Source organism: Ptychodera flava, chromosome 14 (genome assembly GCF_041260155.1).
Source record: "Ptychodera flava strain L36383 chromosome 14, AS_Pfla_20210202, whole genome shotgun sequence".
Classification (NCBI taxonomy): domain Eukaryota; kingdom Metazoa; phylum Hemichordata; class Enteropneusta; family Ptychoderidae; genus Ptychodera; species Ptychodera flava.
This window is the reverse complement of record NC_091941.1, coordinates 37709815-37730310: the sequence shown is the minus strand read 5'-3', so window position 1 is coordinate 37730310 and position 20496 is coordinate 37709815. Positions and strand designations below refer to the sequence as shown.

At 37.5% G+C, this 20496-nt stretch overlaps 1 protein-coding gene across 1 annotated transcript; it reads right to left on the bottom strand.

The window, feature by feature from the left end:
- Window positions 1–7747: 7747 nt before the first annotated feature.
- LOC139150372 (atypical kinase COQ8B, mitochondrial-like) lies at window positions 7748–19602 on the bottom strand. Its single transcript, XM_070722708.1, is given in 14 exon segments — window positions 7748–8107; window positions 8961–9047; window positions 9426–9494; window positions 12310–12338; window positions 12341–12416; window positions 13041–13182; window positions 13458–13551; window positions 14124–14205; window positions 14765–14905; window positions 15206–15291; window positions 15779–15895; window positions 16140–16560; window positions 17574–17789; window positions 19427–19602. Coding segments are annotated over 13 exon segments (1815 nt in total). The 5' UTR covers window positions 17772–17789; window positions 19427–19602; the 3' UTR covers window positions 7748–7834.
- Window positions 19603–20496: the final 894 nt, after the last annotated feature.

The following is a 20496-nucleotide window of genomic DNA, read 5'->3' as shown; positions in this document are numbered from 1 at the left end:
AATAAAATTACTTTCAATTCTTTCTGCATGAGGGTGTGACTTCACTATTCCCGAAATTCACATCATCGATTGGGTATGGCTTTAGTGTTTTACAGAAAAATGCAAAAAATGCATGAAGCACTTGATTTCCTTTTCAAATCGTATACAGATAGTCATACTCTTACCCTCTGAATGCTTGCCGTTTACTGCAAATTTCAAAAAAGATGTAATAGATAATTCAACATACAAATCAGAAGTATTTCTATATCTTTCAAACTAGAAATCATGCGAGCTTTAGATACGATACTGATGTAAGAATTACGCTTGGGTCAGTGGCAATCATGTACGCAAAACATGTCACTTGTCAAGGCCCTTGAAAAACAATCTCATGGTATGTATCACACCATATGTCCCATCAAAAAGAGCTGTGATCTCAATACAAAATGACATGCATACACTAGACTGCAAATCAAGGTGATCGCTGGCACTGTCAATAACAAATTATTGATTTGTTTTGTAAAGTTCAGCACTGAAAGTAACTTTGGCTCATAAAGACTAAATGTCCAATTTGTTATTCACAATTAAATGTAGAAGGCATAATATAAACGACAATACAAAAGTCATCCCTTTTTTTACAAAGCAACATACTCTACAAAGCAAAATATCTACCAGTTATAATGCTGTTATACCAGTCAATATTATCACTGACTGACAATTTTTTATGCTGTTTTGTCCCTCTGTGCTGCAGGTCGTTATGCTGGTAGCTGGACACTGAGGGGCTGCGGACCTGTCTCTGAAGTTTATTTCAGCAATAAGACTGGAGTTGTCCGCACTGAGTGAGTCCTTCAAATCTTTGATAATATGCCGCAAGCACTACTGACTAGAGGAGTCAGTTAAAGGGTAACCTTTCAATTCCAGGGTCTGATTACCATATTCCGATTTGTTTATTGTTGATTCATTTCATATTATTCAGAATGTAAACAAAAGATTGGTTCTGGATTTATTTATTTGTCCCTTATTTTCCCATTAGATTACTGATAATAGTTTAAGTGAACCAGCAACCTACATGTATACACACTGTTTGTTTATGAAAAGAACAGTGGTGTATTTACGAAAATTACATGATTAAACAGGCACAAAGTACATGTACACACAACCAGAGAGATGTTTCCAATGTGTTCATATCGATACCAAGCAACTGTAAATTTTTGGACAGCAGTATGACTGAATAATCTGGATCTAGCTCCCTTGACTCTGTGTCAGTCACAACCCATAATTAATTAGTTTCATCTCGGATACTGAGTTCTGATGCAATACAATGTATATTCCCTCATTAAGGGATATGGGGAATCAGTTCTTGACTGATTTTCCTCATGCCAAACTTGCAGTGGGTAATTGCGACGAATTTGAGGAGGGAAGAGGTTATGTGAACACTAAAACAAAAGAATTAAAAACTTCATTCATCTGTTTTGTGATAGATAACCTCGTGTTGTGCTTGGCCGTGAATATGCATCACATATTGGTAAATTTTCAGCAGGTCTAATTTAGAGTTCTGCCATTAGCTGACAGAATGATTAAGCCTCTGATAACTAATACAGTTTGTAACAAAAGAGTGTTGTTGAGAACATTTTAAACCTCACGACATGCAACATTCAAATGACTCCACTGTTGTCAAGTAGACTCAAATGAAAACCAACATTCAAGGAAATAATGGTGAAAATGTGTCAACTCTAGATCATTTGTGTGTTCTCTACAGTCTGCCAAGAATGAATTGTCGCATCACTTTGTTTTTTGAACAGGCTCAAAGGCTTATTCAAGGCTCTCTTGAAAGCCTTGTTTGGATTACACTAGTATTTATTATGGCCAGAGTTACTCTTAATTGCCCTTTAGAGATTTTAAAGTTACCCCGATTAACTTCAAAAATCTTTTCCTTTAACCTGTTTTATGGTGAATATGCTCAATTTCTCAGATTTTAAACTGTTCTGTGGTGACTATGAGATTCATAACCAGTACTGGAGCTAACACTCACTTCAGTGTTCATTATTCAAGTGAATAGGAACCCACCTTGCCGCATCCAAAACTGAACCGATAATCTGTCATCAAAATAATCTCTTTGGTCTTGCAGACTAATCAAACATTCCGATATGCAAAACCATACTACGACTGGATGAGTGGAATAAAATTCTGTATAATTCATTATTATTCAATCGCCCTCTGAACAAGAAGTTAGACAAAGTATCAGGGGGCATTTGATGATATCGGATGCAGTCACTAAACAGTAACCATCTGTAGGGATAAATAATTAGCTTATCCTTGTGATTGTAAATTCCAGATGTACTGCCCACTGTTCATTATAACATGTTGTTCTGCTTTTGTTGTATGAAAATCATTAATTTTATTTTAACAATCTACTTTCCTTTACAGTTTCTTTGATATTACAGCGGGCATTCTTGATCCAGATATCTTCATTCCACCAAAAGAGTGTATGTAGATAAGCGATAGGACCTGGTGTTGAACCCCCACAGTGGATTGTGTATGCAGAGATGTTTTGGCAGTGATATTTTAATAGGAGAAAAACTCACACTTCATCGCTGATAGCAACTGCAGATCATTTACATTAACTGGTTAAGAGATAATGACATTTTTGTAAACTGTTTGATAAATTTAAAATAAATTTTTATCTGATGTAAAGGCTGTTTACGATTTTTAGTCATTTTCAGCTCACATTTGTATGTTGTATACCATATGCCAAAGAGTGCTTTGGTATGTATGTATGAATGTATGCATGTATGTCCACTGTGCAAAAATGTAAAAGTCACAGCACCTACCATCTAGTATTTGGTGTATAGATGCACCAAGGGATGGAGGTGTGAATTTGTTCAGATGAACATGTTAGTGTAAAATTTTTTTGCAAATGATGTAAGAAAAGACAAAAGCCTGCAATTTGCTAAAACTTGTAAACACAGGCCAGATTTGGTTGAAAGTTGGTGTGCAAGTACCTTTATGTGACTTTTGTAAGGTACATATATACCTATATAAATTGTGGTGAAATTTGCGTGTTTGTATTTTGGGGCAATTTTCTCACTTTTGGTCAGAGGGTCTTTTCTTTAACCGTTTGTTTGATTAATTTGAAACTTTAATCATGCATGTTCCAAGGGGTGGCCTCTATCAAAGGTGTGCAAATTGTGGTGAAGTTTCCATATTTGTAATTTTTAGCCTATTTTCCCTGTTTTTGGTCCAAATTCTTCCCTGAAATTGCTAGTCTGATTGCTCTGAGACTAGGTTTGCATGTACCTAGAGCTGTACTCAGGGTTGTTCAAATTTTGGTGTAATTTTTGTACTTGTATTTTGTGGAAATTATCCCCATCTTTGGTAAAAATAGTCATCTTCTCCTAAATAACTTGTGTGATTGCCTTGAAATTGGTTATAATAATAACTTTATTGCTTTTTAAGGCCACCGGCCTATTAGGGGAGAAAAGAGTGAACCAATCTAAGTTCACTTAAACGCTCAGAATCACGTAACTATAATATTGAAGACTGTTTAAATGAGTGAAAAGGAAAGAAACGTTGAACACATGATAGCAAGCTAATATGTAAATGATATATACTAAATAAGTTACTATATACGTATGTCTATAGACTACATATTTTTTAGGTTCGTAGGTATATCGATTTGTATACAAATTTACAAATATTAGTTAATATTTCTGAGTCTACAGAACTTACAAGTCTCTGGAATTTATCAAAGTTTGGCTCAGTAAAACTCTCCAGTGGCAGATATTCAATTCTTAAATCTTTGTACAATAGACAGATTAACGGAAAATGGTATTCATCTTCCACATCATGTGAATTGCATAAAGTACAGATTCTTTGTCTAGGATCAATACCATAATGTCGCCCTTCCTCTATAGAGGAAGTGACGAACATCGGAAGCGAGCAAAAACTTGAATATATTTAAAGTTACAATTCGGCGATAAATATTTTTCAGGGATTAGTAAATTCTGAAAAGTTACATAGGTACGCAGTTTTGGCTTATTCATAACATGGACCGACCAATCTTGTAGTATGGCGCGTAATCAAGGCCAATATTCAAACTCCCAATTTTCAACTATACAACTCAACATTCAACATTCAAACTCCACATTTTCAACTATACAACTCAACATTCAACATTCAAACTCCCAATTTTCAACTATACAACTCAACATTCAACATTCAAATTCCACATTTTCAACTATACAACTCCAATTTTCAACTTTCGAACTCCCAATTTTCAATTATACAACTCAACATTCAACATTCGAACTCCACATTTTCAACTATACAACTCCACATTTTCAACTTTCGAACTCCCAATTTTCAACTATACAACTCTACATTTTCAACTTTCGAACTCCCAATTTTCAACTTTCGAACTCCACACATTCAACTTTCGAAATCCACATTTTCGACTATGGAACTCAACATTTTGGATTCGTATTCCCCATTGTCAACTATCGAAGTCATAGGGCCCCCTAGACCTCTAGCCAGCGAACACAAGCCAAAATGAGCATACATATAGTCAAATGCGACTTTAAAAAATCGTCGGTGTCATTTTACATGAAACTACTTATCACTTTGTTAGGGAGTCCCAAACACATGGTGACCTCGCAGTTACTTTTGAACATGGACGCGTCGACACCGAGTTCGTTCGTGACCACGTCAGTGGTAGTTTGTCTAGGCTGCCACTTGACCTTGACCAGCCCGACAGACGGGGAGATGTGTCACGTAGGTGTGAGAGTCTTGTGAGACTTTTGTCACAGTTAAGTGGCATTGGAATGTGTAGTGAGCGTATTGTCAAGCTAGTGCAAGCCGCTCAACGTGAAATACATGATGTTGAACATAGTGGTCACCGTGTAATAAAGGGAAAGCTAGTGGCTTCACACTACAGCCATCTCGTCTTGTGTGTGCTTTGGTGTGTTTAGTGTCTGAGTTGTGTTTTGGCTGTAATAGTGTGGAAATTAACAAGCGAGTTGTTAATTTAAAATAATAAGCCATGGCGAGCCACGCACGCATGCTCTTGTCATTAGACGACACGATAGCAACCGAATTAGGCCTAAGTGATGGCGGATGTCGGCGGTAGGCCAAAATCATGAAGTTATAGCATCACAAGTGTTTCCGGTTCATATTTTGGGCCACATAGGAATAACTCTAAAACTCCGAAACGTCATGTGACGTACTATGACGCGTTCTGACGTAGTATAGCCCAGAAGGAAAAACGTGGGTAACTACAATGAAGCAAGTTAGGGATGCCTAGGGAGAATACGAATCCCAAATGTTGAGTTCGAAAGTTGAAAATGTGGAGTTGTATAGTTGAAAATTGGGAATAGGAATCCCAAATGTTGAGTTCGAAAGTAGAAAATGTAGAGTTGTAGAGTTGAAAATTGGGAGTTCGAAAGTTGAAAATGCGGCGTTGTATAGTTGAAAATTGGGAGTTCGAAAGTTGAAAATTGGAGTTGTATAGTTGAAAATGTGGAATTTGAATGTTGAATGTTGAGTTGTATATTTGAAAATTGGGAGTTTGAATGTTGAATTTGGAGTTGTATAGTTGAAAATTATTGGAGTTTGAATGTTGAATGTTGAGTTGTATAGTTGAAAATTGTGAGTTCGAATATTGGCCTTGATTACGCGCAATACTTGTTTGCAGACATCTGTGACTCTTGTGGTATTAAGGAAGCAAGAAACATTATTCTTCTTGCCGACTTCCTTGGCGCTTTGAAATTGGATATGTAGGTTCCTGGAGAACATCTTACTGAAGTTCTTCAAATTGGCGTGAAATCTTCATACTTTTAATCATAGGGCAGTTTTCCTGAAATGTGACAAGATCCCCACAGATGATGTTTCAGTATTCAAATCATGACAAAACCTATTATAATGTAATTTAGCGCAACGTTTGCTGTTTTTGGTCAAAAGATACCAAATATTTCATTCTTACAATTCCCTGTTCCAATTTCACAAATTTTAGAATAGTTGCACATTAATCTTTATCTTTGTATTTGGGGTAAAGATGCACTGAACATCACAGATGGATTTTTTAAAATGAAATTATCATTTACAACAAATGAGTAACAAATATGCAAATGAGCAGAAAAAATTTAAAATTGGTAGAAATGCTTGAAGTGCCTTAGGTAAATTTAAGCTTCATATGTGTTGATTACTTTTTAGCTGATATCTGAAATTATTTATTTTTATATGATACTAGTAATAGCACAGTGTCCTTGACGCTGTTTTTCCTTTTTTTGTTTTTGTATAAGCTGTTCCGGTGATGTATAAACGAGCTAATTCTCCCCCTGGTTCTCATGTTGGACACGTAACTTTTTCAAAGCTGGAGTTTTGAAAACTCATGACTTTCACAGTATGATTTAGGAATGATTGTATGCCATCATGTCTTCAGCAAATCGTAGCTGCGCATCAGCACTACTGGCTAAAACTTACTGTCATCACCTACCCACTTGGTATGAGAATAACTCAATGAACAACTGCCCGTCATGAGCGAAAGGAGAAAACCTACGCGAGCAACTGTCAAGTCTTTCTCTTTTAGTTTGTTATATGAATGTCCAAACTAATAATATTTTTTCTAAAAGGGGTCGTCCTGTTCAGTATATCTGGCTTTGCCGCCAGTACGAGGTTGTTGAGTTTTCATCCAAAAAAAGAAAATATTCACCGCATGAGGGCGCCCTTAAAATATCAGTGTGTTCCATGGTTACCAGTATGCCGTTTCCAATGGAACAAAGTATTCTTGAATGTACCTTTGTAGTAACGAAAAGTTTGGATTTTTGCCCCAGAAAGAGGACAGTAAAGAGTTCTAGTATTCAAAAAAGTGGTCATCCTGGTGGTTTCGGAAATAGAAAACTTTATTGTAACTAACTCAGAGAAATTACTCTATTTCAATATGACCATGATTTGAAGCAAAGTATTAGAGTGTGTTGTGACCGTTCTGCAAGCGTTTTATCTTGCGAGACTTTGAACTACATGAAAAATTCCTTGACACTGATAATACTTTATTTCATTTTCGTTTTATAGACTTAGCTATTTGTATAAAAAAAAGTTCTCACATCTGAGGAGCAAGTAAGGTGTGACTAAAAGATCCTCACGAAAACAAATAAAACTTCCTGATGAAAAACTACATGGACCACAGTATATTTCACCAAAAAGGTTTCTTTATTTTTCAATCACAGGAAGGTCTGTGACATTGTAGAAAATTTTGTTCAACTCATTAATGCCCAAACAATCCTCATAGTAAAGAAGACGGGCTGACTTTCCAGTCTCTAAATATTGTACTCACTCATGTTTTACTGTACATTGTAAGACTACAACAGCATTTTTTGTGTACAGGGTTTCTCACATGCATTACTCCAACACTCTCACATATATAACATGGTACTTTAAAAAATGGCTTTGTGTTGATAACCTTTGATAATTAATGAACATGCACCTCCCATCCAAATCCAAGGACAACGTTATAGAAAGGAAACCACATACAGCAACTTTGACTAAATGTAGACTGACCATTGGGCTTTAATAAACCACATCATCTTTCTACCACAATTCAGTGAGATACGTAAAGAATAAACTCAAGGCAATGTCATGCCAACTATGTAAATGAAGAAACATTATTGACACCTGCAAAATACCAATGTGATAGCGACACTTCGGTGCACTGTTCAAACGAATAACACAGGGTATGTAGTGTGAAACAAGTCTCCCTTCTTTGCTTCAGTTTGTGTTATGAACAGCAAATCATTTCTTGTAAAAAAAATTCCACTGCAGATCAGTCTCTCACATGATGCAGGGTTGACTACTATATGAAAGAAATCTATGAAAACTCGTAGTTTTCCCAGATATTGTCAAAAAGTTGTTTACAGGAGATATTGGCATGCAGTTTGGCACAAAGCAGGAATGACCCTGACATCTTTCTGTGCAGTGAGTAGCTTTCTTCAGGAGGTGGTGTCAATCTTCCTTTTAGCATGGTTGGTATAAGATTATGGATTCTCCGGGTGGTGTCTTGTTTTCCAAAATCAAAGGGTACTGGTTTTGCAAAAGCTTCACCTAGAATCATCACAGCTTCAACATGGGCCTTTTCCATTGCCTGAAAGCAAAACGAATCATATGTTTACTGCGATCTCAGGGTTTTTCTTTGGCTTCATCACTCTTAGGTTGCCAGGTTGCAGTCCATAACAGATATCCTAAGCTTGTTTACAAAGAGAGAATAAACAGGCATTCTGACATCAGGTTCAACCTGTATAAAGTCAAAGTCAGTCATGGCCTGTCTACATAGTAACTCAAATCATAGAATACTATAACACTGCAACTGATATGGACAGTTGTACTGATGTGTATCAGTTGTGTGTGGCAGTCATAGTATCTGTTCTAAAGCCATTATGTAATCAGTTGAACATCCACATATGACTTGTCACTGGGTATGACAAATGTACATACATACATACATAAAATATGTTTTACACCCTTCTATGATGACATATATACATGTATACACCCTCAGATGGACAGCTTACAAATTCTAAGCCTGTATAGTGTCACACCCCTATTGGAGTGACAGATCATGGAAAATCTTATGGAAGGTGGCTAGATCATTAACTTTTAAGTCAATCACTGATGCCGATCTCTATTAAAGACCTAACTTAATTATTTCATATTTGTGTCAGCGAGTCAACTTTAAAAAAATGACAAAGCTTTGATGAACTTGACATCAAGCTAACATGATATTCAGCCTATGCTCATTAATATTGTTGAAATATTTGCCTTGTCATCACAACATTTCATTTATCAATGGATTGTACATGTGTATACCCATAAATTTAAACATTCCTCATGAACTGCAACTATCAACAGTGTGTTCAGGAATTATATTGTTCACTGGTTAATTGCTATTGAGTTTATTACTAGAGAAGGTACATGCAAAATAGGTGATGAAAACTTACTGCGGATTCATAGCCAGTTAAAAATCCCAGTTCTCTGGAACCAATTAGAACCCCATGTTTGTCACCATTGGCTGCAGCATTGATAACCTGGGAGGGAGAGCTCAGATTGGTTAATAAAAACACAACCTCGGAAGACCAATTTATACAAGCAATGTTTGCAGTCTCAAATGACCAAGAAGAGCTCTCTTTTCCAACCTCAGCTAATAAAAATTTCCGAGGGCTTAAACAGATCAGTATTTCAATGATTTCATTTTACCTGCTACTCTCCAACGTTAGTGTTGGGTAGCAATGTCAACACTGACACTGATCACAGTATTGATATGCATCTCTCATTGACAGCCAATGTGAATATAATTGGATAATATGTTGTGAAAGAATCATGCACATAGTGCAGAGAACAGGGTTAACAAAAACAGATAAAAAAGCTGTTCATCTCTAGTGACAAACACCACATTAATTACACACCTTAATATACTTGTCAACAAACTTTGATTTATCGTATTCAATACTGGCTCCAAAATCAAGCAGGGCAATCTGAAAAACATGAAAACATGGTCTTACTAGACTGATTGAATAAAAGCAACCGTATTCATTTTCTGGCTGAAGTGCAAACAGTCAAAAACAGCCTATTTTTGAAAATTGATAAATTCTCTTTGAGTATCCACCATTTTGATGTAATAGTGCTTTATGAACAGCAAATGCCAGAGAAAGTGAATAATAATAAGTCCTGAGAGATGCGAATAAAGACTTCTAGGCCTTTCTGGGCATATTATAAAAATTAGACTTCTCTGCTATTACTCTGTGAACACTGTGAAATTTTGTCAGCAGTTTGTACAATGGCATCAGATTAAATATGTCTCTCCTTGATTCAGGATATTTCTACTTGTTCAGTGAGATACTAACAGCAATTTTCCCAGACATAATAGGTCATCATACACTGCTACAGAGTTAATTCTAGGACGCGCCATTGCGCAATTCGCGCAATAAAACCTCGAATCGCCCTCATTTCTACGTTTGATGCGCCACTAAGGGTGCAACATTATATGAATGGGTTGATCACGCAGAGTTCACGTAGTTATTACATTCGAGTAGCTCCCCGAAGGTCATTACTTCAGTCATAGTGTGACAAGTAAAACGATTCAGTTACCCATCAACCTTTGCAATTAAATGCCCACTACAGCATATATGGTGGTACATAGGATGCTGGGTAGAAAGGACTGATGTAGGGGCAACAGTGTATTGGAGCCGTAAGCATGTGGCATGGCCGATGAATGTAAAACAACGGCACTGGCCGCTGCGTAAAGGTGGAAGCTAGTCGACACTCGGATTTTTAACGCCGGTATAGTTGATGAACCCAGGATGATCGGGCAGTCCCTTAAATTGAAGCGTTTGCAACGTCTACTGTCCATACAAACAAAACGTTGAACACTGCAAGGAAAACATCCATGATCGTTTTGAAGAGCAACACATTTTAGGTCGGTCACATCTCGTTTTCCAGAGTAGCCAGGTCTTTGCATAGAACAACACCGCTGTGTAAAACCCTTTGGCCAGAACCAATGATCGTAAATTTGCTAATACATACAAGTTATGTTTAAAAGTTGATGATTCGATCACTTTATTTAGGTCGTACAGGTTACACTCTCGTGCTGTATCAGTGTATGAGTAATTGTTGATGCGTGCAAATCGAGGGCCACTCTCGAAGAATCCTACCAGTGCGCTAAGCTTTGATCATGATCGTTTCCACAGTCAAAATCACAGTCCTTAGCAATTTGTACAGTTGTTCAAGTCCGACATATCAATAATTCATCACATCAGTTACGTAAACAATTGAATCAAACCAAACGGTTTGCTGTTGCCATTGTTGGGCCTGTTGCGTACGTACAAGGGACAACTTTGCAGTAGGCTTGGTTGGTTACGGGGGCCCGATCTCCAGTATTCTCCTTTTCTTGACTTGATAGACTATAGTATTTTCTGCAGAAAATTCAAGGTTTTTACATGTGTGATGATGATGGCCCCCGATTTTCTAAAATGGCCCCCTTGGTACAGGAGTTGGGGCCCACAGTGGCCCCTTGTTTTTAAATCCTAGAATGAACACTGCTGCTACCTCTACAACCACACCAGAATCTTCACGAAAGAACTTTCCAATTAAACATCAAATGATTTTCTAAATATTGAGTCCATCATGATTTTACTTTGTGAACACTAGTTTGTCTACAGCAAAGCTTTTTGCTAGACTTGGTTCAAGTCGGTGAATTTTAAAAAAATAAAATCATTTATATTAGTTTCTCTTGTGTCTCTCCTATTTCGAACAAACCTATCCGGAATTTGGCAGCTCACGCCAGGTTTTCCCAGCGATTGAATGCGTCACGTTTGAGTCTGCGCAGTAGTGAGTTAGTTTCTGCCGGATTCACCGACTTGGACTTCTTGCAAAGTACAGGCGGTGAGACGGACTGTGTACACAGTGACGTAGAGCAAATACAAAATGATTGACAGCCCCGCTGTTATTCTAGCCAATAAGAAGAACGCATGCTAATAAACCTCTGCATGCATTAAAAAGTTTGTTGTCATCTCCGTGCAAAGCTAGACATCGTATCTGGGCGAATAATGGCATCAAGTTCGTACATAAACCTCGTTTTACAACTGATCGGTCGACTATCGCTAATCATGCGAGATTACCAAGAAAGCTTGTGAGAGTTACATCGACGGAAAAGATGTGTTCGTCAGCGTACCAACCGGCAGCGGAAAATCACTGACATACGAAGTCGCCCCACATTGTTTTGATTTCCATCGCTTTGGGCACGTAAGAGAACAGGCTACAACTGTAAGGACGGTGTCTTTTTCCATCCTTGAATAACCGGCGACGATTTTCGCATTTTGCAACATGGGCCCCACAAACAACACAGATATTTTTACGCGTTTTCGGTGATACAACAGAGGTCGTGCTGACTTTTGTGGAAGTGATCGCACTCGACATTTTGTCAACAACGCCATGTGAGTTTTATGCACGTCTCGTTTGGGTCAATTGGTAACTCCTCCCAATGTGTAAAATTTAGTGATGTCATCTTATGAATAATATATGAGTAAAGAAAACGTCATCTCATGAATAATTTATAGCAACGCAGATCGTGCAAGAAAGCCAAGTCTGTGATTCCGGGTGAAACTCCGCTGTATAGCGTTCACTCCACTCATCGCGTTCACCCTACTCATCGCGTCCACTCACGCGCGCGTTTCACATGAAAGCAGAATACAAATCATTGCGTTCACTCCACTCAAACATTCACAAATCACAGACTTGAACCAAGTCTAGCTTTTTGCGTGAGAGTCAGTAAGATAATGACTTGCAAATTACCTGTTTAGTGTCTGGATGGTAAAAGAATTACTCCAGTTTGGATCAGTTTGCATGATATTCCATACAAATAATTCTGTCAGACAAAGCCGGAGAATATTTAAACAGATCTGGAAAATAACAGAAATGTGATTAATAAGAGTCTGTTTTCAATCAGCAACACAACACACACCATTCTTAATCTCTTTGCTGACTTCCAGTGCTCAAACAATATCCTAATCATGTATTAATATAAGGTTCATGTTAAGGTTGATATGCATGGGGAATTCTTCAAACAATATTTTTAAGAAACTTTTCTAGTCTGCTACTTGTGTGACTCATTCCAAAGCCCATGAATTAAATAAAAGTATTCATCGAATCATATTTCTAAATCCACACTTTATTTTTCCCCATACAGTTAACACAAAGACAGCAGCGATTTAGAATTTCAAATATAGGTTATTTTTTTCTTACCCTTTATTTGTATTCATGACCATGGAGATGAAGAGAATGGTGTGAAGTTTCCTAGAAGAATGTTTTACGCAAACATTTTTAAACTCTTTTTTTAGGCCTGTGCTACCTTATATTTGTTTGATTATTTTCTTTTCTTCAAGGACTGCTCATTTACATTGGAAAGTTATCAAGCAAATACAAGTACTCTGTTCACTGCAATACTGTATGCACATGAACTTGATCTACCACACAGAGAGATGCAATTTGAAATCAAAGACTCTGTACATCTGAAGTTGACTCACCTCATTTCTTGTCTCTTGGTCAAGATCTTGTGTTTTGTCCAAAGGTAAACCATCTATAAGTTCTGTTGTTAGGATTTGTTTTGATGACAGTTCATTAATCACAGCCGGCACATAAAACACTGGGTCATCTTTTAATAAATCTCTGTAACAAAATATAGTCACAACAGAAATTAATACTACACTCGGTGAAAAAATGTAAAGTCAACATTTAGGCGACAACATTCTTTGTGTGTCAAACTTACACCGCTCACCTACAACTCAACACTTTTCAATCTTTAAGGAAAGTTTAGTTTACATTTTACGGTATCTGCTGTTTTTTTATATATTTGTCTTTCATACAAATTCATTCTCCATACATATCATATCTAATGATCACTGACTTGAAGCTGTACTGAAATTCTCTTTTTGATGGCTTACCTAAATCTTTCTGACATTCTGCTTTCTCTTTCATAATCTACTTCCCACATCAATTCTCGGCGTGCAACGTCAACTGCATTGTCAGCGTAGAGACCTGGATATCAAATAGATTTCAAACATTAACCTCGACGTATAAACAGGAAAAGAAGTCTTCACTCACACCGTATGTGGTTTACAAACATATCAGGTGAAAGGTCATTCAAATAAGTCAGTTCACACATAAGCATGGCTTTGAAATATTATTCCTGTGTGAATGATCGCAAAACACCAAAACTAGCCCTTGGTATGACCACGGTCCCTCATCTATCATGTGACAAGAAAACAGAGGTCTCAAACCAAAGTCTGAAACCAGGTCAGAACTAGTTACTATTATGATTATGTAAACACATAATACTTATCATGAAGAGACAGAAAAAAGCAAATAAGGAAATCTTCAATAAAATCTAATGCAAAATAAAAATATCTAATTTAAATTTAACACATAATAGATTTACAGAAAGTCACTTTTTGTACATATTAAAAATTGGCACATATGAATGATTTTATCCTCATTCACCTAGCACTGGACGCACCCTACGTTACATATCACAAGCTATTAACTTGACAGTCTACAATACATTACACATGTCATGCATTCATAAGAGGTACTGGTAATCTGAAGCTTACCTTCAGGAAGTACTTTCCATACATTAAGTATGCCCATTAGGTTATTAATGTCACTGTCAATTCCTTGTGCAACACCAGGGTACTATGAAAGACAGAAACAAATAAAAGTAGGTATTTTTTAACATATTTCAATCTATGGGGCTATGCTACAGCAATTGTGATATGAGACACCTAAGTATATCCACTCTTAGAAGATCATGGACAGTTGAAGTACACAGTAACTTAGGGTATCAGCATTTCTTCATAGGTTACCATAGAAAGTGTGCTGTATCTTGCAATCACCTGAACCATGTTCTGTACAGAAGGCTTATGATGAAAAATAAAACTAATGTACATCATTAAAATCATTTTCAAAACTCTGTGAATCTATTTGCAGGGGCTAAATACCAGCGATAACCATTCCTTTGCTGTGTCACATGGTACAGACTAAAAATTCAATTAGGTTATAATGTTTGAATTAACAATATTCACAAGTGTTAGCATATTGACAAACGTTGGCATATTTATGAGTACTTTGCACTACCCATGCACACTTCCATAGCATTAAACAACACCAAATACCATTGAAACATGGCTCTGAGTCACCGATGCAGACATCAGTGGAATCTTAGGTCAAACTGATGGAGAGTTCTGTGACTTACCTGTATTTTCATTGCCACTTCCCTACCATCATGCAAGGTAGCATGGTGAACTTGACCTATGGATGCAGCCGCAAATGGCTTCTCTTCAAAATGTTTAACTTTCTCCCTCCAGTCTTTCCCAAGCTCTTTCTGCAATACTTTCTGCATGGACAAAGTGTTCAATGATACATGTACAATTCAGAAACCTGTAATATTCATTAAACTTACTGTTTAATTGCCGGGTAAATGTCGTGCAAGAAGAGGAAATTATTCAACACATACAGGTGGTATGAACATTTGAAATTTTGAAATTAGTTTACTGTATGACCATAATACTCCTTTTTTTTGCTAAATGTGCCTCTACGATGATAATCCAAATATTTGAATACTTTTGGTCACAAAATAAAATTTCTTACTAAAGTTATTGTCTGAAAATCAACATTACTAAAACTGATCACTTACTTGCATTTGCCATGCTGGCATGAAATCAGCACTCTGTCTGACTCTCTCAAATATGTTCTGCAGTTGAGGGCTTATCATGCTGTTATCTAAGAGTAAGAAGTTTAAGATTGTTGATGAGTTGGTCCTACGGATAGGACAGTCACCCCCTGGAAATTGGCCAACCAGACATTTACCTGGAAATTGGCCAACCAGACATTTACGCTGGATACAAAAACTAATGTTGGTATGCCATGTCATACCTGCATAGTCTACCTTGTAGACCTGGAGACCTTTGGTTTTTTTTAAAGAAACTGCACACAACCTCTTCAATGTAAATACACGTATATTTGCTGGACATGCTTTAAAACTATCATCTTCTACTAGTTTTAAGTGTTCATTGAACAAAACTCTGCTGACTATGTGGTTTCTTGAAGATACTTTCATTCAGACTGGAATGCATCTCCTGATCAGAGCCTGTGCAAAAGGCATTTCAAATAACCGAAAAGATTTTCCTTATACACAAAAGCAATGTCAACTACATGATTATTTCTCCTATGTTTCAATAAGGAACTCTCAACCTCACGATTCTTTTACCTTGTATGCTAAGCATCTGTCCAAGTTTCAAAGCAGCACCTCTGACTTTGCACAAAGTGTTTACTATTCTCTCTGCATTGGCCTCAGTAAGTAGAATACTGCCATCTATTGGACCATCTTAGGGGAAAAGAGAAAAGTTTTACTGGTGTTTATTTGATAGATGTGTGCATGAAGTGGCTGGCAAAAAGGAAAAGATGACAAAATGACACAAGAATGGCATTCCTCAGATCACTAGAAATTAAATCAATATCCATGCACTTGAATTTCACCGAAGCCATATACTTTTTCCCAATTCTTAGGACGTGACTAAAGGCATCTTAATTAAAATGTACTAAAACTAGAATATTTCTTTTTAACTTACTTGAGTCTTTGAGTCCCACAGCTCTCCTTGTGAACTCTGCTATTGAGCCAATGCCAAGTCCAGCAGCTAGACTACCAAAGTTAATCATTCTACTTGTCCTTGATGCTGGTACTTTCCTCTCTCGTGACCTTGTACTCAAACTCTGCTTCATTTTAGGATCTGAGGAAGCATTCACTATGGGTGCCCTTCTCTGTGGCTTTGATGACGCAGGTTGTTTTCCACCGCCAGCATTCTTGTTCTTCTCTTTAAGCATGGCTTTTCTGACTTCCTCGGCAGTTATTGCACCTGATGTAGAGTCATAGTGGAAAGCCTTGGCTCCATTGTTTGCGGTGACAGAGTTCAGATGGGTGTCCACAGATGTTTCTAATGGTGAACCATTTAGAATTGTACCATTTACTGCCGCACTGGTTGTTGGTGTACCCTGGAGTAGCCAATAGAAAAAAAATATATTTTATGATTACAACATAATGAACTTTTTTTGTGAAATATTATGTACTGACCCCTTATCCCTCCAAGTTCATATCTCACCGTCAGGTTAAGTTGCTTCAACCACTATGTCAAAACATATCCCATATGTTGCATTTTTACTAGATTTGAACACTTGGAGGACTCTGAAAACCTTGATGTCAACTTAGACTGCAGCATATGACCAAACTCCCTGAAATTTTATTTGAGTAGCTTCAATCATAACATTCATTTTAACTCAGTGCAACTTTCCAACAATTCACATCCTGTACACATTATTTTAGAAAAGTCAAAAACTTATCAAGAGAAAAGAACTTTTGTACAATGTCTTATGGTTTAACAAGTCAACCATTTCCTACTTCCATATTGACAATATATTTTCAAACTTCATAAATGCAACTTGATACAACTTAATTTTCTAAACATTAACAAACGGAACCATTGATTAGAGTAATGGCTATCATACTCAAAGGGGTGATCAATTTATGCCAAGTATTGAGATAAACTCTTTATAGTCACTGTGTCTGATGATCGGAGCCTTTCAGTGAAGAGACAAGCACAGAATTCAATGAGAGAACGCTTTGCATTGTCAGACCTTTCTGCATGGTGCACACTATCAGAAGCTTGTAGCTTATTGGTTGGTTGAATATCTGGACATGAATGATTTCAAAATAGCCAATCCCCTGCAACCTTCTAAGCAGCTGCACAATGATCCCAAAGTCTCACTTTATATGAATGTTCATGAGTACAGTGTACGTTGTGCAAATTATTTGAAAGGTACCAAGAATAAGAGAGTAATCAGGCAAGAATAGCATGACGGTACGCAAAGAAAAAGGTAAGACTATGTAATTCTGTTGAATTTAACATTATGTTCCATATGTACATACCAAGTATTCATGTTTGTATCATACAGTAATTACTTGTTGTCTTCAATCAGGGGGTGTGAGAAAGACAAGAATGATAGCTTACATTGACAGAAGGGCTGTGTCTGTTCACCATGACATTGCTGATATTTTCTTCAGCTTTGGTCTGAACTCCTTCCAAGACTTTCCTGACGCTGCAGGTGGCCCACTTCTCTTGGAATACTGTCTGCTGATGTTTCCCGAAAGCCTTGGCAACATTTTGAAATCCTCGTAGGAAAGTACAGGCATCTGTTAGTCTCGACATTGCTGGAACAATATAGGGCTGAAGGAAAAACAACATATTCCAGTGAATGAAGATGTACAGAGTACATTTTAAGAAATATACCGCATATACAGAAAACAATTTTGCCGGTATTTACCCATTAGGGACCTGAGATAATTAAAACATGCACATGGCAAATAAAACAATGTGTTTGACTTCAGACTCCCTCCCCTGAATGAATAATTGGAGTTCAAAAATCTGACACTGGAATTCGCACATGATCTCAGATCCTTCCCTAGACAAAATTACCAGTAGTTTCATGTACTAGTTGTAAATTTTCCCTGGGCCATTACAGTGGTTCAGGACACAGTCATCTGTGGTTTGATACAGGATGATGGCTGCTGTAAGCATTACAAAGAGAGGAAGTTCGGAAACACAATGGTTACTGCCGAGTTTGGAGATAGATTTCCCTCACTAAAAAGCACAATTTATTTGATAAGCCAGCATCAATGGCTTCCACTACATCTCTAATATTCAAACCTGCTATCCTCTTAATGTAAGCAATTCATCTTCTGTGCATTTTAGGGTATAATTTCTGGTGACCCTTTCCAACAACAGCTGCCATACACTCATTTACTTGATCAGCATACCTGAATTTAAATGTTTCAAGTGATCGCGGACTGACCGAAATAGCCAATCAAAGCACCACTACTTTCAAATGTACCACAGCTGTTGTAAGAAATGAAAACTCTGTTTCCCAACTTCCTACAATTTAGTAATTCAGGCAGTTGCAGCTAGTACCTGTTTATCAAACCATGGGCGACTGTAGTTCAGGACGATAGAGAAGTCATATGTGTATGATAGGTAATGTTAATTGCGACTGTGTTACCTCACTTTCTCATTAATTCAATAACATTGTTGTACAACAACAAACTTTCAGACTGTGTACAGTGGTGACTGCCCATACAAAAACTACACAATCACCACAGAAACTGTTCTTACAACTTGCCAGCAGTTGGTCTAATCACATTGCCCTCCATCACTGTGGTCTTATTATGGACGCAGGACACATGGTCTACAATTTCATGAGGAACAGTTAGAATTGAATTGAACTTTATTAACGTTCTGTATAAATATTACAACGTAGGTGAAAAATCAGAGATCTGATCTTATTCGAACACAGGGTAATAGGACATACAAGTAGCAAGACTGCTTGTCAAGTCCACCATCACTGATGGCAGACGTACACCTAATTCTTTAGGAATGACTTGAAATCTACGAAATGTGAACTTGCTGTATGTTGATACCACAGTCGCTTGTTGTAGTTCCATACACGGTAAAGGCCCGTGTGGAGCTAGAAACGGAGAGCTCCATGGCCCCTGTAACTTGTTAAGCATTAGAATGATCTTTATATAGGGGCCTTCAACGTGTACACTGTAGAATCACAAGCGGCTGTGGTTGATACCATATATTGTCTACCGTTCAAATGCACAAATTGGAATCTTCAACATGAACAGTTAAATAAAAAATAGCACAGCAGGCCATAAATTATGGGCCAGCAACATATACCGTCACGGAATATACGGGGGAATGAAGCCCATGAACAGGTTATGAAAGAGTTCATAATCAATGTTTGTTCACGTGTATCGCCGCATGTACCACCACAACCCTGCGCATTTCAATGTGATATGACCTACCTACAGCCTATTCGGAAATCCTGGACCTGAAGATGCTGTCTCTCGGTAGGGCGTTTCCAAAGTCGATCTTCTTCTTCGATTACTGAACTAGATTTCGCATTCAGGTTTCAGCAACTCAGTCACGTGTATAAACAAGTGATGTTTACAAAAGGGCTTCTCTCTTATGCAACTTGCTAACAGTCACTGCACCTTCGAAGAACTAGAAATGCGGTCGCAAATCAACCCTTTTCGCATGTGTCCATTAAGAACCCACACCAACAAGAATGCACTTCACCCGAAACTTTCGAGACGAAACTGATGCACGGCAAAAGCCTGACTTACGGAAACGCATATGTAGACCTCCAACACACGCATGCGATCGACTCAACGTAGTTACACAACATGGCTGGCACGCAACTTTTCACGATGTCCCAATGCTCTCGTTGGTGGCGCTAATATACGTAATGGACTGACGTCACAATACTTGAGGCCTGGATGATGCGATGACAAAGACGCATTCGAAAACATTCGAAATCGGACAATGATGTGGGGGCCTTTAGGAATACAGAGAGGGAGGAGGGGAGAGGACGCCGGGGGTACGGAGCATGCCGGTTCTCCAAAATATGACCCTCCCGAGGTCCCCTTTTGCAAATTTAATAGTTGCCCCTTCTTATCATTCTAATCCACAGATACCGGCTTCTCAAACAAACCATGGATGTAAAAAATATATTAAAAAATATTTTTTACATCCATGAACAAACTTACGGCAATGTAGTATTTGTTTAACAGAGAAATTATTCATAATTTATATTGGAAAACCAAAGCGCGTTCAGAATTAATCCCAAATGTAAACAAGAGGACAAACTTAATCTGTTGAACTTCAAACATATTTATAGTACTGCATCATTCCTGTACTTATTTCGAAGAATTGTTTCAACCTGTCATGCTGTACGCCCCTCTTGAAAACAAACATTTTTGCATTAAATTTCATGAAATAGTCTTTGTAAATGGTTACCTCTAGGTCACGTCTTAAAATATTACTTCCGAGGACAGTTTCCAAAAAACTTGACCCTACTTCCTTCGCCATTGGG